The 22,584-nt window shown below is 40.2% G+C and overlaps 1 protein-coding gene across 1 annotated transcript in view; it reads left to right on the top strand.

Annotated features, from left to right (window-relative positions):
* ODAD1 (outer dynein arm docking complex subunit 1) overlaps window positions 1–22,584 on the top strand; it is a 152,983-nt gene that overhangs the window by 79,876 nt on the left and 50,523 nt on the right. The window contains exons 6-9 of the mRNA XM_072110462.1: window positions 13,797–13,910; window positions 14,076–14,143; window positions 16,411–16,598; window positions 17,859–17,993. Of these exons, the coding sequence (XP_071966563.1) occupies window positions 13,797–13,910; window positions 14,076–14,143; window positions 16,411–16,598; window positions 17,859–17,993 (505 nt within the window). The remainder of the gene's footprint in view (window positions 1–13,796; window positions 13,911–14,075; window positions 14,144–16,410; window positions 16,599–17,858; window positions 17,994–22,584) is intronic.

Below are 22,584 nucleotides of genomic sequence, written 5' to 3' on the forward strand. Positions count from 1 at the left end.
GTATGTGCTGTATGTGTATATGGTGTGTGTGTGTATGTTCTGTATATGTGTATATGGTGTGTTTGTTTATGTGCTGTATGAGTGAACCCAATAGTATCCCCCCAAGGCAAAGTCGGAGGGAAAAGAGGAGTAACCAAAACAAGTTGTGTAAATTTGAAGATTAAAATACTTTTATTTTGAACAACAACAATAAAAAGACAGATCATGTAAATAATAGGATACAGTGTGGTGATGACACAGAGAAAATAGCGGTCAGAACCAAAGGCAGTGGAAGACTAAATATGTGTGTGCCATGGCGGACTGTAAACAAAATCGAGAAGGGGGGAAGGGAACCCACTAAGGTACTGGCTGGTAATGACTACCGTGCCCGGTACTATACCAATGATGTGGGAGCCTACACAGTAATGAAAAAAGGTCCTTACCAGTGTGGTAGCAATATGTTCCACTGCCTGGACTGAGCCGCTCACCCCGACGCGCGTTTCGGCTCGGGGATGAGCCTTCGTCTGGGGGTGGCGTCATAGTGTTAGAGGGCCGGAAGATAAATAATCTATCGGCCAATAGGAGCTTGCACTGTTGTACACGTGGGTCGGATAGTACCTCCCCTGGTGAAACCGAAACAACGCGAGGTCGCGCCACGCGATCGCGCATCACGTGATTTACATCACGTGACCGCGAGATCACGCGTCCGCGAGATCGCGATGCCCGGGACCAACACAGAGTTGTTGAAGAGAGTTTTAAATGGAAGCGTTTGGCTAGCGCATGCGCTTAATCATCCTACGTGATTGTACTGGAAATGGATATATCTTTTTGGTAACATCAATGCATATGGAAAGAATCAATGACCCAATGAAGTTAATTACAGTTAAATAATGTATAATAAGTTAAATTCAATATAGGACACATATTTGGTCGCTAGTCCGCTACATATATTATGAGTACCAATGTAAAGTGCAATTGATTAAGAAAAAGTGCTAAGTGCATAGAAATATAAATATGAATCACAATGATAATATATGAATCATAATAATAATGATAATAATGATAATAATGATTCATATATTATCATTGTGATTCATATTTATATTTCTATGCACTTAGCACTTTTTCTTAATCAATTGCACTTTACATTGGTACTCATAATATATGTAGCGGACTAGCGACCAAATATGTGTCCTATATTGAATTTAACTTATTATACATTATTTAACTGTAATTAACTTCATTGGGTCATTGATTCTTTCCATATGCATTTATGTTACCAAAAAGATATATCCATTTCCAGTACAATCACGTAGGATGATTAAGCGCATGCGCTAGCCAAACGCTTCCATTTAAAACTCTCTTCAACAACTCTGTGTTGGTCCCGGGCATCGCGATCTCGCGGACGCGTGATCTCGCGGTCACGTGATGTAAATCACGTGATGCGCGATCGCGTGGCGCGACCTCGCGTTGTTTCGGTTTCACCAGGGGAGGTACTATCCGACCCACGTGTACAACAGTGCAAGCTCCTATTGGCCGATAGATTATTTATCTTCCGGCCCTCTAACACTATGACGCCACCCCCAGACGAAGGCTCATCCCCGAGCCGAAACGCGCGTCGGGGTGAGCGGCTCAGTCCAGGCAGTGGAACATATTGCTACCACACTGGTAAGGACCTTTTTTCATTACTGTGTAGGCTCCCACATCATTGGTATAGTACCGGGCACGGTAGTCATTACCAGCCAGTACCTTAGTGGGTTCCCTTCCCCCCTTCTCGATTTTGTTTACAGTCCGCCATGGCACACACATATTTAGTCTTCCACTGCCTTTGGTTCTGACCGCTATTTTCTCTGTGTCATCACCACACTGTATCCTATTGTTTACATGATCTGTCTTTTTATTGTTGTTGTTCAAAATAAAAGTATTTTAATCTTCAAATTTACACAACTTGTTTTGGTTACTCCTCTTTTCCCTCCGACTTTGCCTTGGGGGGATACTATTGGGTTCACTCGTGATTTGAGGTGTGTAGCTTTGTGCGTACACTACAACAGGTGGGGGGCCACTTTTGGCCAGAATTGGAGGGACTGGTGCCACTTGGCCGTGATTTGTTCCCCGTTTCCCTAAATCTGATCTTTTGCTATTGGATCTTGTGCTGTATGAGTGTACATGGTGTTTGCATATATGCTGTATATACTGTATGTATGTGTGTATGTGCTGTAATTCTGTATGTACTGTTTGTGCATATGTTGTATATATTTGCAGAATGGCTGTATATACTGTGTATGTTTATGTGCTGTATGAGTGTATATGGTGTATGTGTGTGCTGTATAAGTGTATATGGTGTACGTGAGTATGTGTGTATATGGTGTTTGTGTATGTGCTTTATGAGTGTATATGGTGTTTGCATATATGCTGTATAAACTTTATGTATGTATGTTTATGTTTTGTGTGTATATTTATGTGTGTAGTAGTATATAAAAGTGAGTGTATGAGTGTGGAACATTATGTGTGTGTATGTGTATATATATATATATATATATATATATATATATATATATATATATATATATATATATTAGGGGAAGGGGGGGCCCATGCAAAAGTCTGCTATGGGGCCCAGCCTATCCTAGTTATGCCCCTGGACCTGAACCCTTATTGCAGGTCAGGTTCATTCAACCCTAGCCATTAGGAATATTATCAGGTTCCTTTATCAATTAAATACCACAAGAAAAATAAGGAGTCACTCAATTCTCCAATAAAATTATATAGAATTTTTATTTCATTAACATATTTAAAATTAATTACAATGGATGTTAAATGGAGGATATCCAATACTAATGGTCTGAGTAAACTGTCCTCCCTACTAACACAAAGGGTATATTCACCATAGACATATCACAATTATTTACTTGTTTCCCCAGTAACTTAGTAAAGTGCAGACTTGCCTGGAAAAACACCTACTATGTATAGTAATTAATCTTGGTGAAACTTTAAGTAAAAGAACAGTGTCTTACCCATAATGTGGTGTAGGTAGGGACAGCTCCCAGACACCCCAACGCGCGTTTCGCCCACGCTTCCTCAGGGGGTACGAAACAAACGCTGGGGAGCCGGAATTTAAATGTGTTACCTGACCGGATGGGTTTTGCTGCGCATGCGCCTCGAACAAATCTCCGGTGTGTTAACATGCCCCACTTCCGGTGCCCGGGAGCTAGTGCGCACGCTCGGAACCCGACAGCGCTATCGGAGTTCCGGTCATGCGCAGTGCGCCCAAGACATCGGGGGATGCCAACCAGCCAGAGCCGTCTACTGCGCATGCGCCATCATCCAGATCGAAATCAGTCCAAAGGTAAGGAACAGATGTATATAGATAAGAATACATAGATCGTAAAGGGTTGTTATTTGTTCAGAACAAAAAATGGTAATCTGCATGTATATGTACCGAGATAAAACATCTTGGAAGGTATAAGTTACCCTATTGTGAAATTTTAAGTATTGTGCTGCATCATATTAAATATACATGTTGTGACTATACATATAAATCTTCAAAAATAATAAAGTGCCCAGATTCAATCAATATTGTACAGTTATATATACCACAATGATCTCCAAAAATTGCATAAAGTGCAAAGTTTATAAAGTGCTAATTAACAAGTGCTAAGTGCATTTTTATACCACATACAAACACATATCAAAAATATACAAACAAACAATTTTTTTAAAAAAATATACTTCTTCCTATGTTTTAATATTTATCCAATTTGAAGGAGAGGGGTGTTAATCCCCCTATCCTTTCCAGAAAAAGTGCTAAGAATAGTGCAAGGAGAAGGGGTGTTAATCCCCCTATCCTTTCCAGAAAAAGTGCTAAGAATAGTGCAACCAATTAACTATTACCTTCCTTCTCTTAACCTTGTGGAGTTAAGTATTTTCTCTTTAGGAGTCTACTCCATTTACAATAAAATGCTACATTTTTAGAATTATATATAAATATACTCTCCTCCCAACATAATTTCTTTCTTAAACGTACAAAGCATATTAAGCATACAAAGCATATCACGGCTTCGTTCCGACAACTTCTCATGTTCCATTATTTTCATTCCACAATACGTAGATTTCTTCTATTAATTAGTTATTCCTTCTCACATCATATTCCATCATAAAGTCCAGCTCCTCCCAGCATGTAATCTTTCTACTCAATATAAGAAAAAATATAGTTAAAAACTCATGAACGGATATAGACAATTTTTCAACTAGTTAAACTCACAAAAATGGAGCGAAGCTCAGGGCTTCATTGAGACCTGCTGGGGACATAGTGCCAAGTTGCACAATCCACCTACATTCTTTCTGGGCTAAGATCCTTTTCAGGTTACCCCCTCTGACTCCACAATGCACCACTTCTATACCTCTTACTTGGAATCCCTTCGGGTCACATCCATGGTGGTGGTAGAAGTGGCGCGGCACCGGTTTTAATTCCCTTACATTGGTCACACTTTTCGCCTTCATAATGTCCCTTACGTGTTCCCTCACTCTTGTACCTAGATCTCTCGAGGTAAGTCCCACATAAATTTTTGGGCACTCACACGTCGCGTAGTACACTACCCCCGTGGTGCCACATGAGATGTAATCCCTGATTTTATATGTCCTACTTCCATCTGCCGCATCAAAGGAGTGGGCACGTTGTATGTTTTGACAAGATATACATTTGCCACATGGGAAACTGCCTACCTTTTTTGTCCTCTGTCCAAAGGGGTATTCCATCTTGGGGACGTAATGGCTTTGTACCAACAGGTCTTTTAAATTTTTACTTCTCCTTGCCGTAAGTAACGGTCTCTCCGTCAGCAGTGTTTTCAGTGTAACATCTGTTTTTAAAATGGGCCAGTGTTTACTAAGAATACCTCTCAAATTATCCCATTGTTTGTTATAGGTTGATATGAATCGGACATTGCGATCACTCTTTGTTTCCTTTTTTGACTGTAATAGTTCCATTCGTCTTTTCTTTTTGGCGTTACGATACCCAATTTTGATACAACGTCTGCTGTATCCCCGATCTTTAAATCTTTCTTCAAGGTCCTTAGCCTGATATTCAAATTTTCCATCTGTGGAACAAATACGACGGGCTCTTAAAAATTGACCTCCAGGTATGGAACGTATAGTGGACGGGGGGTGGGCCGAGGAGGCATGCAGGAGAGCGTTTACAGAGGTGGGCTTTCTGTACATATCGGTCTGCAAATATCCCTCAGCATCAACCTCGATCGTAATATCCAGAAAGTCCACCCTGGTCCTGCTATACGAATATGTAAGATGGATATTAAATCTATTATCATTAAGCTCCTGCATGAACTCAATCAGCTCACCCTCCGTCCCTTGCCACACGACCAGGACGTCGTCCATATATCTGAGCCAGCACTGCACATGGGGGGACCCCCTGGCACCGTCATCGCCAAAGATGGTTCTCTCCCAGTAACCTAGGAATAAGTTGGCGTATGACGGTGCACAGGCGGCCCCCATGGCAGTGCCCTGCTTTTGCACATAAAACTGGTCTTTAAAAGTAAAAAAATTATGGGTTAAAATAAAAGACAGGAGTTCCACTATCAGTGATCGCAATTCCAGATCCAATGTACTGTTTAAGAGGAAAAATCTTACCGCTTCCAACCCATCACGATGTCTAATGCACGTGTACAGGCTTTCCACGTCAATTGCTACCAACATCATGTCCGATTCAACACAGATCCCGTCGACCCTCAACAGTGCGTCCATACTGTCCCTGACATATGAGGGCAAGGTTTCGACCAGGGGTTTTAAATAGAAGTCAATAAATTTACAACTGGGATCACAGGGGCCCCCAATGCCAGAGACTATAGGGCGCCCAGGAGGGTCGACAGGGTCCTTATGTATTTTGGGGAGTAGATAAAACGTCGGAACCTTAGGTTCCTTCACCACTAGTCCATCAAATACTTTTTTTGGGATCACTCCCGATTCCACTGCTGAGTCTAGAATGGAGATTATTTGACCATTATATCCTCGTATGGGATTAAAGGGAAGCTTCTCATAAGTGTCTTTTTTGCGTAATTGTCGCAGGGCCTCCTTCTCATATTTATCTTTTGGCCACACCACGACGTTCCCCCCTTTGTCCGCCGCCTTATAGACAACGTCATCGAAGGACTGTAATTCCTTCAAAGCTGCCCGCTCTTGTGCTGTTAAATTATCATTCCTCCTACCCTTCAAGTCTGATAAGGCTTTCAGATCCTCAGCCACAAGTCTAGTAAAGATCTCTATTTGAGGGCATAATGACAATGAGGGGAACGTCCTGGATCTAGGCATAACAGCCTGAGGGAACCTACCTTGAGTTTCATTGGATTGTTCTTGTTGGAGTTCCTCCAATGCTTGTAGTGCCTCCCTTTCCCTTTCGTTATCAATTTCCAACCTTGCTTCGCCACCACCATGGAGTTTCCCCAAAAGTAATTTTCTTGAGAATAAATGTAAGTCCTTTAATGCTGTAAAATAATCGAGATTATTACTTGGGGAAAAATTCAAGCCCCTACTTAGTAGGCTACATTGTGGGTCAGAGAGGGACCTGGAAGAAAGGTTAATCACCTCAAGTTGGTTTTTTGATCTCTTCTCTGATTGGTTGTTCACTGTCCACTTCCGCTTTGCCCCAAGATTCGGAGGTTCAGTCTGAGTATTATTTTGAGAGTTCTGAGTAACTGTATCTCCTGTCTGTTTTTTAGTATTGCTCCTAGTTTTTGGTTTTTGGTGTCCCCCACCAGAACCCTGTGATGAAACCGATATGGATCGGGATCGGGATCTGTGTCTAGTACGCCCTCTTCCATGTGTCCATCTGTAAACTCGCCCTACTTGATAGTCCGTCATATCTCTTTGCAGTTTCTCGGACTTCGTATGGCAGACTCCTTTCTCCCATTTCCCAAAATCACTGTCTAGTTCTTGATTCAGTTTCTCTAGGGCTTCTTTTGATAATGTCTGTTTAATTTGTTCCTGAATAACATCTATTTCAATCTCCATTTCTACCAATTGTGAGTTATTCATCTCAATCAATAACTCAATATACCCAAGTGAACATTTCGAGGATAAGTCTTCCCATTTCTTTCTCATAATTTCATCCTCCACTTCAAATGAGGGGAATACCTGTATCCTAAGTCCCCTGGGTATTAGTTTCTTCTTTAGATATTTTTCTAAGAATGCCCTATTCCACCATATTCTAGTTCTTTTTTCTAGGAGTACCTTTAACTTTACTACAGAGTCTCTCATGTCTCTACCGTTCACATTAAAATCAATATTGGAATCTTCTTTAAACATTACATCCAATTGTTCCAACCAAGATTGGTCACGGACTCTAAAATCCATATTTAGCGTTGAAGAAGTTGCTGTGAAAAACACAGAAAACGTAATCAAAAACCACATCTTCACTCTGCTACACAATGGGACCAGGCACCAAGCCCCCCATCCTCAAACCACGGAATTGCTCCCAAACATATTCAATACCACAAGAAAAATAAGGAGTCACTCAATTCTCCAATAAAATTATATAGAATTTTTATTTCATTAACATATTTAAAATTAATTACAATGGATGTTAAATGGAGGATATCCAATACTAATGGTCTGAGTAAACTGTCCTCCCTACTAACACAAAGGGTATATTCACCATAGACATATCACAATTATTTACTTGTTTCCCCAGTAACTTAGTAAAGTGCAGACTTGCCTGGAAAAACACCTACTATGTATAGTAATTAATCTTGAATCGTGTTGAATCGGACATGATGTTGGTAGCAATTGACGTGGAAAGCCTGTACACGTGCATTAGACATCGTGATGGGTTGGAAGCGGTAAGATTTTTCCTCTTAAACAGTACATTGGATCTGGAATTGCGATCACTGATAGTGGAACTCCTGTCTTTTATTTTAACCCATAATTTTTTTACTTTTAAAGACCAGTTTTATGTGCAAAAGCAGGGCACTGCCATGGGGGCCGCCTGTGCACCGTCATACGCCAACTTATTCCTAGGTTACTGGGAGAGAACCATCTTTGGCGATGACGGTGCCAGGGGGTCCCCCCATGTGCAGTGCTGGCTCAGATATATGGACGACGTCCTGGTCGTGTGGCAAGGGACGGAGGGTGAGCTGATTGAGTTCATGCAGGAGCTTAATGATAATAGATTTAATATCCATCTTACATATTCGTATAGCAGGACCAGGGTGGACTTTCTGGATATTACGATCGAGGTTGATGCTGAGGGATATTTGCAGACCGATATGTACAGAAAGCCCACCTCTGTAAACGCTCTCCTGCATGCCTCCTCGGCCCACCCCCCGTCCACTATACGTTCCATACCTGGAGGTCAATTTTTAAGAGCCCGTCGTATTTGTTCCACAGATGGAAAATTTGAATATCAGGCTAAGGACCTTGAAGAAAGATTTAAAGATCGGGGATACAGCAGACGTTGTATCAAAATTGGGTATCGTAACGCCAAAAAGAAAAGACGAATGGAACTATTACAGTCAAAAAAGGAAACAAAGAGTGATCGCAATGTCCGATTCATATCAACCTATAACAAACAATGGGATAATTTGAGAGGTATTCTTAGTAAACACTGGCCCATTTTAAAAACAGATGTTACACTGAAAACACTGCTGACGGAGAGACCGTTACTTACGGCAAGGAGAAGTAAAAATTTAAAAGACCTGTTGGTACAAAGCCATTACGTCCCCAAGATGGAATACCCCTTTGGACAGAGGACAAAAAAGGTAGGCAGTTTCCCATGTGGCAAATGTATATCTTGTCAAAACATACAACGTGCCCACTCCTTTGATGCGGCAGATGGAAGTAGGACATATAAAATCAGGGATTACATCTCATGTGGCACCACGGGGGTAGTGTACTACGCGACGTGTGAGTGCCCAAAAATTTATGTGGGACTTACCTCGAGAGATCTAGGTACAAGAGTGAGGGAACACGTAAGGGACATTATGAAGGCGAAAAGTGTGACCAATGTAAGGGAATTAAAACCGGTGCCGCGCCACTTCTACCACCACCATGGATGTGACCCGAAGGGATTCCAAGTAAGAGGTATAGAAGTGGTGCATTGTGGAGTCAGAGGGGGTAACCTGAAAAGGATCTTAGCCCAGAAAGAATGTAGGTGGATTGTGCAACTTGGCACTATGTCCCCAGCAGGTCTCAATGAAGCCCTGAGCTTCGCTCCATTTTTGTGAGTTTAACTAGTTGAAAAATTGTCTATATCCGTTCATGAGTTTTTAACTATATTTTTTCTTATATTGAGTAGAAAGATTACATGCTGGGAGGAGCTGGACTTTATGATGGAATATGATGTGAGAAGGAATAACTAATTAATAGAAGAAATCTACGTATTGTGGAATGAAAATAATGGAACATGAGAAGTTGTCGGAACGAAGCCGTGATATGCTTTGTATGCTTAATATGCTTTGTACGTTTAAGAAAGAAATTATGTTGCGAGGAGAGTATATTTATATATAATTCTAAAAATGTAGCATTTTATTGTAAATGGAGTAGACTCCTAAAGAGAAAATACTTAACTCCACAAGGTTAAGAGAAGGAAGGTAATAGTTAATTGGTTGCACTATTCTTAGCACTTTTTCTGGAAAGGATAGGGGGATTAACACCCCTTCTCCTTGCACTATTCTTAGCACTTTTTCTGGAAAGGATAGGGGGATTAACACCCCTCTCCTTCAAATTGGATAAATATTAAAACATAGGAAGAAGTATATTTTTTTAAAAAAATTGTTTGTTTGTATATTTTTGATATGTGTTTGTATGTGGTATAAAAATGCACTTAGCACTTGTTAATTAGCACTTTATAAACTTTGCACTTTATGCAATTTTTGGAGATCATTGTGGTATATATAACTGTACAATATTGATTGAATCTGGGCACTTTATTATTTTTGAAGATTTATATGTATAGTCACAACATGTATATTTAATATGATGCAGCACAATACTTAAAATTTCACAATAGGGTAACTTATACCTTCCAAGATGTTTTATCTCGGTACATATACATGCAGATTACCATTTTTTGTTCTGAACAAATAACAACCCTTTACGATCTATGTATTCTTATCTATATACATCTGTTCCTTACCTTTGGACTGATTTCGATCTGGATGATGGCGCATGCGCAGTAGACGGCTCTGGCTGGTTGGCATCCCCCGATGTCTTGGGCGCACTGCGCATGACCGGAACTCCGATAGCGCTGTCGGGTTCCGAGCGTGCGCACTAGCTCCCGGGCACCGGAAGTGGGGCATGTTAACACGCCGGAGATTTGTTCGAGGCGCATGCGCAGCAAAACCCATCCGGTCAGGTAACACATTTAAATTCCGGCTCCCCAGCGTTTGTTTCGTACCCCCTGAGGAAGCGTGGGCGAAACGCGCGTTGGGGTGTCTGGGAGCTGTCCCTACCTACACCACATTATGGGTAAGACACTGTTCTTTTACTTAAAGTTTCACCAAGATTAATTACTATACATAGTAGGTGTTTTTCCAGGCAAGTCTGCACTTTACTAAGTTACTGGGGAAACAAGTAAATAATTGTGATATGTCTATGGTGAATATACCCTTTGTGTTAGTAGGGAGGACAGTTTACTCAGACCATTAGTATTGGATATCCTCCATTTAACATCCATTGTAATTAATTTTAAATATGTTAATGAAATAAAAATTCTATATAATTTTATTGGAGAATTGAGTGACTCCTTATTTTTCTTGTGGTATTGAATATGTTTGGGAGCAATTCCGTGGTTTGAGGATGGGGGGCTTGGTGCCTGGTCCCATTGTGTAGCAGAGTGAAGATGTGGTTTTTGATTCCTTTATCAATTAACTGTTAATGGTTTGCGGGGAGCGGCATCTTCTTTCCACAAACTTCTTGAATAAGAAAGAAAGGCAGAGGAACATATTTCTTTAACCATTTTTCTACTTAAGGGTCATTGGTACACAGGGATGTACTGCCCCACCGGTGGTCACTGATTCTGCCCCCTTTGCTGACCTGTGCCGAGTCCATCCAAGACTTCAACTCCCTCTGCATCCTCAGAACACATAGTTGAAATCAATGATGTCAGCTCCCCACAGCATCATTGTGCCTCTCAGTTTGCTTTATGCAGAAGGCTGGCAGGCCCCATATTATGATGTCATCACTGCACACAAGAGCAGAGAAAGAAGAGGAGAGCTGCTGGGGGTCAGGGAGAGGTAAGAATCTGATGTTTGACATTTTTAATTACACTGCAAAGCAGAGAGAGGGTGACAATGAGAGGTGAGATGAGAGCAGGCAATGGGGGCGTATAAGTTAGGGGCCCACACTATGAGGGGCCCACAAAATGAGGGGGGCTACTATAAGGGGAAAAAGATGAGCGAAGCCCACAATAAGAGGGGTAAAGAGTTGAGAGTTATAGGGGACCACAAAAGGAGTGGGAAATAAGAGGGGGCCACACTAAGAGAGGGGGAGATGAGAGGTGTCCACACTAAGAAGGGTGAGATGAGAGGCTGGCCACAACTAAATATATTTTCATAAACTGTAACTATAAAGCATTACCCCTATCCCTAAACTGTCCCTTAACATGTCTGTAAACTTAAACAATCAGGTACTAAAGCTGTATGCAAATGACCTGAGAGAGGTCCAATGAATCATTATCATATTCATCTGTCCAGCTTATTCATGAGTGGGAGGCACAGCCACAACCCTCCTGTGCTTGACTGCAAAGCCTATATAATGATGTGATACTCCTGGTGCTGGCTCATCTATATGCTTCGTGGTTCTGGTGGCCACCACCCTTGGAGCATGTGTGTGTATTCAGCACATGTGTATAGCAGAACATGTCAGGTACTTCTGTGTCTCTCACATGTGTTTGGAAGAAGAGAGCATGTCAGCAGATAAAGCATGAGCACTAGCAATGCCTTCCTATACTGGTAACAGGGGTGACATCACTTTCTCTCTCCATGTGCCCTGCCTCATTTACATAACAAAGAAACAATAATTTTAGAATAATTAGTATATGAATTCACTACATAAAGGCTGGGATGGAATACTTGTGAGCTGCTCCAACAGGTAGTGGTGAAAGAATTGGTGACAGAGACCTGATGACAGGTGTCCTTTAACATGATAGAATAGTTTGGTAAATGAAATGTATGTTAAAAATATGTAAAGCGCCAATCTGTCACCTTTGCCCAGATTCAGCTACGCATGCAGAGTAAGCTCTGTCTTTCCTGTAGCTACTTATACTATACATTCTGCCTTCAGCTGACAGGCTGAAGGGCAAACATTAGTCGGCTATATCTTCTGAACTGTGGCACCTTGAAATACAGTTCTGGTGTCCTGTTATCACAAAACTGCAGACAACCACTGCTTAAGTTAATAATGAACAGTACATAAAATCAAATTTGTTACAGCAACTTTAACATTGGTTATCAGTAATGTAAAATAACATACCGTATTTTCCGGGCCATTAGGCGCACCGGAATATAAGGCGCAACAGTCCGATGCGCCTTATATATGTAATAATTCCATATATAAGGCGCATCGGACTATAAGGCGCAGGGTCGGGGGCGTGGCGGAGGTCCGGGGGCGGAGCGGAGACCCGACGGGACGCGACGCCGAGAAGAGACGCGGAACGCGGGGAAGGTGAGCGGGGAAGGTGAGGGGGAGGTGGAGAATGGAATACTTACATAGGTCCCCGCTACCGGAGACAGCAGATCTCCAGCAGAAGTTGTTCGTGCCGCGTGGTCTGCAGTTCCCGCTGGAGATCTGCTGTCTCCGGTAGCGGGGACCTATGTAAGTAGGGTCCGCTGCCCTCATATAGGGCGCACCGGACTATAAGGCGCACTTTGGATTTCCAAGGAAATCCAAGGCTTTTAAGTGCGCCTTATAGTCCGGAAAATGCGGTAACTAAAAATATTCCATGGGGGCAGCACCAAAATCAATCTTTATACATAGATACAGAAGTGGAACCAAGCTTACTACATAGGTACGTTACCAGAACTAAGGTTACTACCTAGATACATGACCAGAACCAAGGTTTCTGAACAGATCTCTAGCCAGAACCATGATTGCTGCATAGAAACAGCACTAGAACCAAGCTTACAAACTAGATACACTATCAGAACCAAGATTGCTACATAAATACAGGACCAGAACTAAGAAGAATGAGACAACCTTAAACTGCACCAGATATATCACAAAATCTGATACAGGATGATAAATCAGACATATAGTTGCCCTCATAGGAGAAGATAACAGAGAGTCACAGAACAGGGAGAGAGTGCAGAATGATGGGGTAATACCATCACTTACTGGTGATTGATCGAAGGCGTTTCTCCAGCAATGGAGCTCCTCCTCCACCTGAAAGCTGCTGTGCTCTGCTGCAAATTAGCATTCAAGCTCAGGGATGAGGGGGAATACTGGGACTCCAGGGCTCAGGCCCCCTCTCCTGGATGGGCTCGTGATGGGAGTCCCACTACTCTCCTCCCCCCTGATAGTGGCCCTGATTGTCGTAAATCAGTGGTTAATTGTGTCATCAACATTTGTCTTCGCTTTCTGTATCTCTTTTGGGCTGAAATCACACACTCAAACGTGTACTACTTGTATATTTTCCATTCCTCTTGATTCCACCCTTTTAAACATCAACATCAAAAACCTCCCCCAAAACTGTATGTGTACTATCAAGTTGACCAGTATAGTTGCCACTAGTGACAATGCCTGAATTTTCATGCTTTGGTGGATGGAGTATGAATATTGTGAATTATTCCTTATTATTTTTTCTTCCTGAAATTTAGGCTTTGACCAAATTTAATCTACAACTGTCTAAAAATTCCAAGATGAGGGAAGAGATTGATATACTGAGAATTGAACGTTCTCGTTTTGATCAACTATATAAAAGACTTGAAAAGGTAATAACATAAACAAAACATTAAAAAAAGCAAAAGAAGCTATATTTTTTTCCTGAAAAGTTGCCCTCCAGAAATTGTTAATTGACAATTTTAGAATAATACAGAAGGAAATGGCTTAGATATGTGCTTTATAATACTTATTTATTGTTTATTTATTCTCTTAAGGAATTGCTTCAAACCCGAAAGGAAATAGGTATTGTGATTGATGAGTCTTCTGCAGCTTATGATGCCAGGTACTATACATCTGTGTTACCACCATTGCTGTTGCATGAAGAAAAGGCTGAGATGGTTGAAATTTCCATATGTTAATGCTCACTGTTTAAAAACAGAAATAAATACCCTCCACAAGTATCCAGTAAGGTTATAAAATATCCCTCCCTAGTTGGCCAACATGGGATCAAATAGTGGCCATTTCAATACTTACAATTTACTATAAAAATGAGCTAAAAGTCAAAAAGTCAGGAAAAACCTATGATAGTTGTCTGATTTGTCATCAAATAACTTGTGGCACAATTTTGATCTATGCCTCTCACCTACGGGAATCTATAGATTAATTTGTAAGATTCACTCAGCTGACCTGGAGAGCTGTATAACGATACAGTAACTCTGTGTGGACTGTAGCAGCATGACTGTGATAAATGCTTTTATATTCCACTGGGGAATGTTCTCAAACTGCTATGATGTACAGTGGGTACGTAAAGTATTCAACCCCATTTAAAATTTTCACTCTTTGTTTCATTACAACGAATTGGAAAGATCAAAAGTTTTTATTTTTGCTTATTAATGTACACAAGGCACATACCTGTCTATATAAGACTCATAGATTACAGTGCATGGAAGAGCACATGAGAATCATGAGGTCTAAGAAACTGCCCAAAGAGACATAATTGTAGCAAGGCACAGATCTGTCCAAGGATGCAAAATAATTTCTGCAGCACTCCAGATTCCTAAAAGCAAATTGGCCTCCATAATCCTTAAATGGAAGAAGTTTGTGATGACCACAACTCTTCCTCGACTTTATCGTCCAGTCAAACTGTGGGAGAAGAGGTTAAGAAGAACCCTGTGGCTGAGCTCCAGAGATGTAGTAGGGAGATAGTTGACATTGTGGAACTTTCTCCTATCACTGCAACTTTCTACCAGTCTGGGCTTTGTGGCAGAGTGTGGCAACGGAAGCCATTCCTCAGTGCGAGAAAGCCTGCATGCAGTTTGCAAAAAAACACACATGAAGGACTCCCAGACTATGAGAGATGAGATTCTCTGGTCTGATTATATGAAAATTGAACTCTTTGATGTTAATTCTAAGTGCTATGTGTGGAGAAAACCAGACACTGCTCATCACCTATCTGCATCATGCCATGGGGTTGTTTTTCAGCTGCTCTGGTCCACAGACTGGGCCAAAGGTTCACTCTCCAGCAAGACAATGACCAAAAGCAATGGCTTTAGAACAACTCTGTAACCATTCTTGACTGGCCCAGCCAGAGCCCTAACCTAGACCCAATTGAGCATCTCTGGACAGACTTGAATATTGCTACATTGCGTAACTAGGAGAGGCAGGGCCCCATAGCAGACTTCTGAAGGGGACCTCCTGTTGGCTTAAAAATAGACATATATTACATTCCTATATACATAACCATGCAGTTCATCACTCATACATACATATTTATACACTGCTACACACATATAAAGCGTATATACGCCTCACATATACCCACATACAGTGCCATATACTGACATACAGCTTACATACACACATAACGTACTGTATTTATACACACCATACACCATATACACATACATGATATACACATCACAGATACACACAGATAGACAATATATATACCACAATGTGCAGCACAATATGTATATAATAGTGCACATTCTTCATTCTTTAGTCGGATGACGGGGCCCCCTGACACTGTGGGCCCCATAGCGGCTGCTATGGCTGCTACCGCTGTAGTTACGCCCCTGCTATACACCAACATTCCCCATTTAACCTTAGGGAACTGGAGAGGATCTGCAAGAAAGAATGGCAGAGGATCCCCAAATTCAGTTGTGAAAAACTTGTTGCATCTTTCCCATGTAGCTCAAAGGTGCTTCTACTCAATTCGGAACAAAGGGTCTGAATACTTATAACCATGTGACTTCAGTTTTCTTGTTTTAATAAATTAGCAAAAATATCTACATTTGATTTTTCTCTGTCAAGATGGGGTGATAAAAAATGTCAAGACAAAATCTTTTTTGATCTTACCAATTGGTGGCAATGAAGCAGAGTTATATTTCACTAGAAGCCTGCTCCTGTAGTGACTCAGAGCAGGGGGCAGTGGCTGTGTTGTTTTCAATGAATATTATTTGTTTATGCTACATAAAAATTACACTTCGTTTTCATTATTATTTTATACTTCATACTGTGTGATATACATATGTCATATCAGGTGTTGACAACCTTTCCTTAACAAAATTAAGGTAATAATTTTATTTTCGCCTACCATTTGCTGAAAAGGGATGAAGCCCAGACTAAAATGTTACAGATGAAGGAAAGGGCTGAAAAAGACCTGAACCAGCACACAGCAGAAATTAAGGAGCTACAACGCATTATTGATCATGACCGCAGACTCAAGGAGTTTATGGGAACTAAGACTCAGGAGCGCTCAATCAGTGAAGAAGTGCTAGACGCACGACGCAGAAGAGGTAATTTTAGTAAATTGCTGCTCAGCTAGAGATGTGTCGACTGACTCACAGTGAACTACGGCAGAAGCAATAGTATTTTTCTGGTAACTTAACAACATTTTGTTGACCTCAAAATAGAAAATATGATTAAAGTTTTTAATTTTTTTCACATTATTTAGAAGAGTGTTTAGAATCCAGCAATCCAGCCAATTTAGTACATGTGTTTTGTTTCTTCATACTGCCCTTGAAAGGAAATTACCAGCTCCCATGATCCCAAAAGAAAAAAAATAGCATTGTGTTTGGTTTGGGAGCTGGACATGAACACCATTGAAGTATAAAATGAGGGTAGTAAGGGCTGAAAAATAGTGGGAACAATAGTGGGAATTGCCCTGCGCACAATGAAAAAGACCTCCAGGGAATGCACATATTACAGAAGGGGGTAGTGTCTGTGGGCTTAGAGGGATTAGTGTGGTGACAGGTTCCCTATAAATTCAACTAGTTGAAAGTTCATTCAGAGTTCAGTCAGAGAGCTATGCAACAATGCATTTTTTTTCTTAGCTTTAATCATCTTTCAGATGTAAGCTTCTTCCTTGAAACTCATGCAGGAAAAACTCATGACTCATGCAATAGGAAGCATAATCAATAGTGTAACTCAGTTCATAATAGTAAACTTTGTAATAAACTTTTTCAAATAAAAACACTTAATCTTTTTCCCTTTTCTATTTCTCCTCCAGTAAGCTGTATTTCAGAAAACAGTTTACATGTCCATATATAGAAAATAGATCAGAATAGTGGCTTAAGTCTGACCCTTTACAGCCCAAGAGAATATTTCACTTGATAATTCAATGCTATAAGGAGTTAAGTCATAAAAAACTTTTGCAACTTATCCTTATTTATCAACTATCTATGTATGAAGGAAAAACTTTATTTACTGTATATGCAGGTAGAAGATAGAAAGAAAATAGCTCACAGAAGCATTTGCTTTGATCAAGTATGTTACAAATATTATTGGCACTTTTATTTATAAAAAAAATAGTTCTATACATTTTGTTACACTTTAACGTTGTGCTCTCTACTCCAATTTTCCGGAGAGCAGACATAGCAAGGGTGATGCTTCACATGAGGTAAAAAAAAATAATTTTAACTATAAATTATTCTAATTCCTGCCAGAAGATGAAGTCTTTTTGATACAATAGTCTCAATAAATCCCCCAGCATTTTGTTAGACTATTTGAAAGTATCACAACTATGTATAATCTATTTTTTCCATTTTATCAAACAGAAAAAGAGGAGCAAGAAAGAAAAAAGAGGGATCCAACAGAAGACACTATTGAGACCTATGAACAAGCTTTCCAGCAAATCCAGTCCGTCACTGGTGAAGATGACCTTGACATACTTGTCAACAAATTCATTGAAGGTGTAGTATTAGGACGTTTTGGCTGTTTTAAAACGGTTCTAATAAAATGTTTACTTTTTTATTCTTCAAAGGGGTTCTCTGTCTAAAGGTATGAAAGGAAAATGTAACAATGCAGATGGGCAAGAAAGGAAAAAGACATTTTGGGGTCTAAAAATAGTGTCATTGGTAGATAAATGCTTAAATGGAACCTGTCAGGAAACTCATTGTATTGTTACCACAAGAATGAAACACACATAACCATTTCATTATAACTATATGTAAGACCTCATGCACACGGACATTGTTTTGTTTTCTATGTGCCTGACATGCCAATAGTACATGGGCCCCAATTTATCAGACCAGTTTATCATTGTTTGCGGCCCAATATTGCACAAGTTCATGTGACGGAGGCCCAGCTCTGAATTGTTGATGTTTTAGAAATGCTGGGCACATGAAGAATCTGGAAGGTGGCTGTCCTTCAGATTCTTTCTGACCAGCACAGCAAAATTGATAAGGCTCTCAATATACACAAATAGAAAGAGACCTGTCAATCATTCCCTAACATAAATAGAGAAGAATCTTCTGACAGGAACCCTTTAAGTGTCTTTGGAAGTAAAAGGTTACTGAACATATCTCTGGGTTCCGTACTTGATGTTCCCAGTCCCCAGTTCTCTCTGTCCCTCAGCCAAAGACTCAACAGTTCCTCTATGTATGGATGACAAGAACTGTGCATAGAGATCATGGAAAAGGTACACATTTAACTTTTAATCAATCATATCCCTTAAAGTTCTCACATAAACCACTCCATTAACATAAGAACACAATAAGACATTACCTAACTGAATGGTCAAGGATAGGAGTACTGTAGCTGTTAATTGAGCTGTTTACTGAAGTTAAAAGTTGCTTTAATACAGCTTTGTATTAAAATGAGTACAACATGCTGTAAATGTCCGTCTCCTCTATCATGGTTGCCTCTGTTCTTGGGCTGCAGTGTTCTTGTAATGCACTATTTGAAAACAGATGACTGCAGCAGATCACAGGCTACATAGTTGACCTCTATGTACATGCATAGCATGTCACTGACTGGCCTCCTGTTTGCAAAGTCATCACTGATTGGCTACAGTGGTGATCTGCCCTAAAATGTCACACAAGACAGCGCCATTAAAAAGAGGGCTGCAGCAAGTGGAACTATGTAGCTGGGGCTATAACAGATGGAGTAGGTAGAGTTTTTCTTTTCTTTTTTTTATACTTATTTTAAAAAAGCTGCATAAATAATATTACTGCATGATAAATAAAAATCCCTTAATGAATACACTACACTTATCAACTATGCCTCCAAAGCATTACTATCAGCTAAATGGCATGGTATTTTTTGGATGTGAGAATTATTGTCCTCTCTCCATTCTTAACTGGCATTGTAGAGTTCAGGGCCATCTCCAGGTCTATGTGGACACTCACACAGCTGAGTTATGGTTAGCCTCCTGTCTACTCTAGTCTCCAAATGCATACACCATCCATAGAAGTAAAACTACTGGCAGTCCCCGGCTTATGTACAACATAGGTTCTTTAGGTTTCTTCTTACATTGAATTTGTATGTAAGTTGGAACATGTATAATCTATAATTGTAAGTCCATTTTTTTTGTCCCTTTGACAATTGGATTTTCAAAATCACGGGAACAGGGATTATCAATAAAGCTTCAATACAGACACCTTACAGCTGATCATCGCAGCCTGGGACTAAAGTAAAGCAGCCTGAGAGCTTCACTAGCGGTCATAGTGGGAAGAGAGGTCTGTCTGTAACTAGGGGTCATTTGTAAATCTGGTGTTCTTAAGTTGGGCACTGCGTGAACTACAAAAAGTATAAAACAGCTGATGGATGCATCATAACAAAGTGCATGTCATTTATGCAATGTATGTAAAGCGAAAGACTAGTACTACTATTTCATTAATAATGTTAATTTTGAGTTAATTTAAAAATGTAATAAAATATGTACTAGAAATTACAAAAAAAAATACTTTTTATTATGTTTTAACTAGCTCTATGTGTCCTGAAAAGAAAATTTTAAGTTAGCATGCAAAAAAAAAAGTTATGGGGCTTAAACTCTCGCTTACGAAAATTCTCTAAAAATGCCTGGTCACTAGAGCCTTTTCAGTCCGCTTCACTAAGGGGTTAAAAAAAAAACTGTGCAGCTGTTTTACAATATACTCTACATGTGAGTCTGAAACCACACTTGCAGCAATAAAACTTTAGAAACTGTGCTTGATAAATGTTGTGTTACAAGTTGCTAAAACGTAGACAGAAAACAAGGTTAAAATATGTTTACTTGTCTTTATAATTTAAAATGGCAGTTTCTTCTTCTTGGGTTCAGATGCCCCAGGGTGACTGAAATGTTTTTCTCTCTCCTTTAAAGGTAGCCTAGGAAAAAAGAAAACTGTCTAAGAAGATTTAGATTATCACATTTTGGGGGAAAATATACTTTTACAAATAAAGAATTCCACAGTAATGACCTCCTTTGTAGTAATAAAAATTCATAGAGGACAAGCTGGGCAGCAAAACTATAACTGCAACATTGTGTACAACAGGCTTTCATTTGTTGGAGAAACAAAAATGAAACTATATATTTTTTTAAAGGATAGTTTGAACAGCATCTTGCTGGCATCCATGGCAAAATTTGCAGTTTCTTGTGCACACCATTAGAAAAAATGGGTGCAGCAAAGATTAGGGTGCACCAGACCCCTTATTGCCCAAGCTTACTGTAACCTCTACCAGAAAACCGACAAAAGATATAGTGAAAATCAATTTTGGGTTACAACTTCTGCGTTAGAAGAAGTCTCCAGCCCGCAGCTCCCAGAAGCTCCATGCACTTGTCTAAGAAGCTGGAGTTCTGTGATAAGCTCATCTGGGAAGCTGGAGTTCTGCTGCAAGCTGCACGCTGAAGACTGGTGTAAGAGGGATCAAAATAGGCTACTGGGGCGTGGAGTTGTCATCGCTCCCACTCCATGGCGCAGTTCCAAGCCCCAGTAGGCTCAGATTAAAGGGGTTGTCCGAGTTTTGAAAAAAAACTATATGTGGCCGGGAGCGGGCTGCCTAAAACAATAAAGATGTACTTACCTTCCGGTGCCCTCCGGTATCCAGCACTGCTGTTGCTCCGGTCCGTGCGCCATGTAAACAAACATGGCCGCCGGAGCAGCGCTGGACTCAGCTTCCGGCCGGCCGGGTACACCTATCCGTCCCTATACACAGCATTGTGTATGGGGGCCGGAAGGTTGTCGGGTCCGTCTGGAAGCTGAATGCAGCGGATACTGGAGGGCACCGGAAGGTAAGTACATCTTTATTGTTTTAGGCAGCAAGCTCCCGGCCACATATAGTTTTTTTTCATAACTCGGACAACCCCTTTAAAGTTTTATTAAGTTCTGAGGCACAAAAAGTTTCATTACAAAAGGCATTACTGTAACCTGCCACCTGATCTACCTTAGTAGGTATATCCATGATGGTAGGTTTCATTTAAAGCGATGCTCCTGGTCAACTGATTCAAGTCCATGTATAGGCAATTGTATGGGACTTCAGGCTAGAAGGGTAAATGTTGGCTAATAAAAAAAATCAGGTATTTACTCCTTCCATCCAAATGTCTCAGATGTGTATATAGCAGAATGGTTTGATAAGTGAGATGGTAAGAGGATGGTAAGATTTCTATACATAATACATATATATAAACAGGAAAAAAGGTAAAAGAAGTGCCACTCACCAAAAACTCTTCTTTTTTTTGAAACATCAGCAACTTTCAGCGACATGCCGTTTTGCTCATTCCGGCACTTTTGTCACGCCAAGCCTTGTTTTTCTTTCTATTTTACAACATTGACAATAGCTGAGCATCTCCTCATCTCTCATTCAACGATTCCCTGATAGATCCTTTTTCTGTCAATTAAGTAAATGTGCCTGCGGAAGCGCCAACCTATTATATTGGGTTTAACCATTTGCCATATATTATATAGACTCAAGTAAAAAAATTTTTTATTGTAAATACACCCAAGCTGTAGGAAAATAAAGGTTAATTTAACTTTATGGGAATAAAATTAACCTTTAGATATAGTATAGTCTCATCTGTAACTTTGGCTAATCATTCAGTTCATTCATAATATGTGCTTACACTGGAGAAATATTGCCTTTTTAAGTTAACTCCTTTGAGAATAACCCTCCATGCTTGTCATGTCATAAAAAAATAAAAGAAATAGCGCTGTCAATATATTTTTAAGGCCAGCTGTCAATTAGTGCTGGATTTTCTTCTCTTTAGATGTTAGCATGGTGTCACACACAATAACTGTCATTTAATTTCCTGACAAATGAATGCAAAGGAGTAAAACACATATTGCTCCTGACCTGCAAATTTTATTAAGGAAGGAAAACAATGTATTAGCTGAGATTTGTTTCACTGACATTTCTTACTTGCTCAGCATGGGATTAAATAAGAATATGGACATGAAAGAGTTAAGGCACAAAGTCTTCTTGTGCAGAGTGATAGTTCTCCTACTTTAACAGCAATTAGCTACTGTGCAGAACTATAGGAAATGTAACAGATGTGTAAGGACATTGCAAATGTGGTATATTTTGCTT

The sequence above is a fragment of the Engystomops pustulosus genome, chromosome 6 (assembly GCF_040894005.1).
Source record: "Engystomops pustulosus chromosome 6, aEngPut4.maternal, whole genome shotgun sequence".
Taxonomy (NCBI): Eukaryota; Metazoa; Chordata; class Amphibia; order Anura; family Leptodactylidae; genus Engystomops; species Engystomops pustulosus.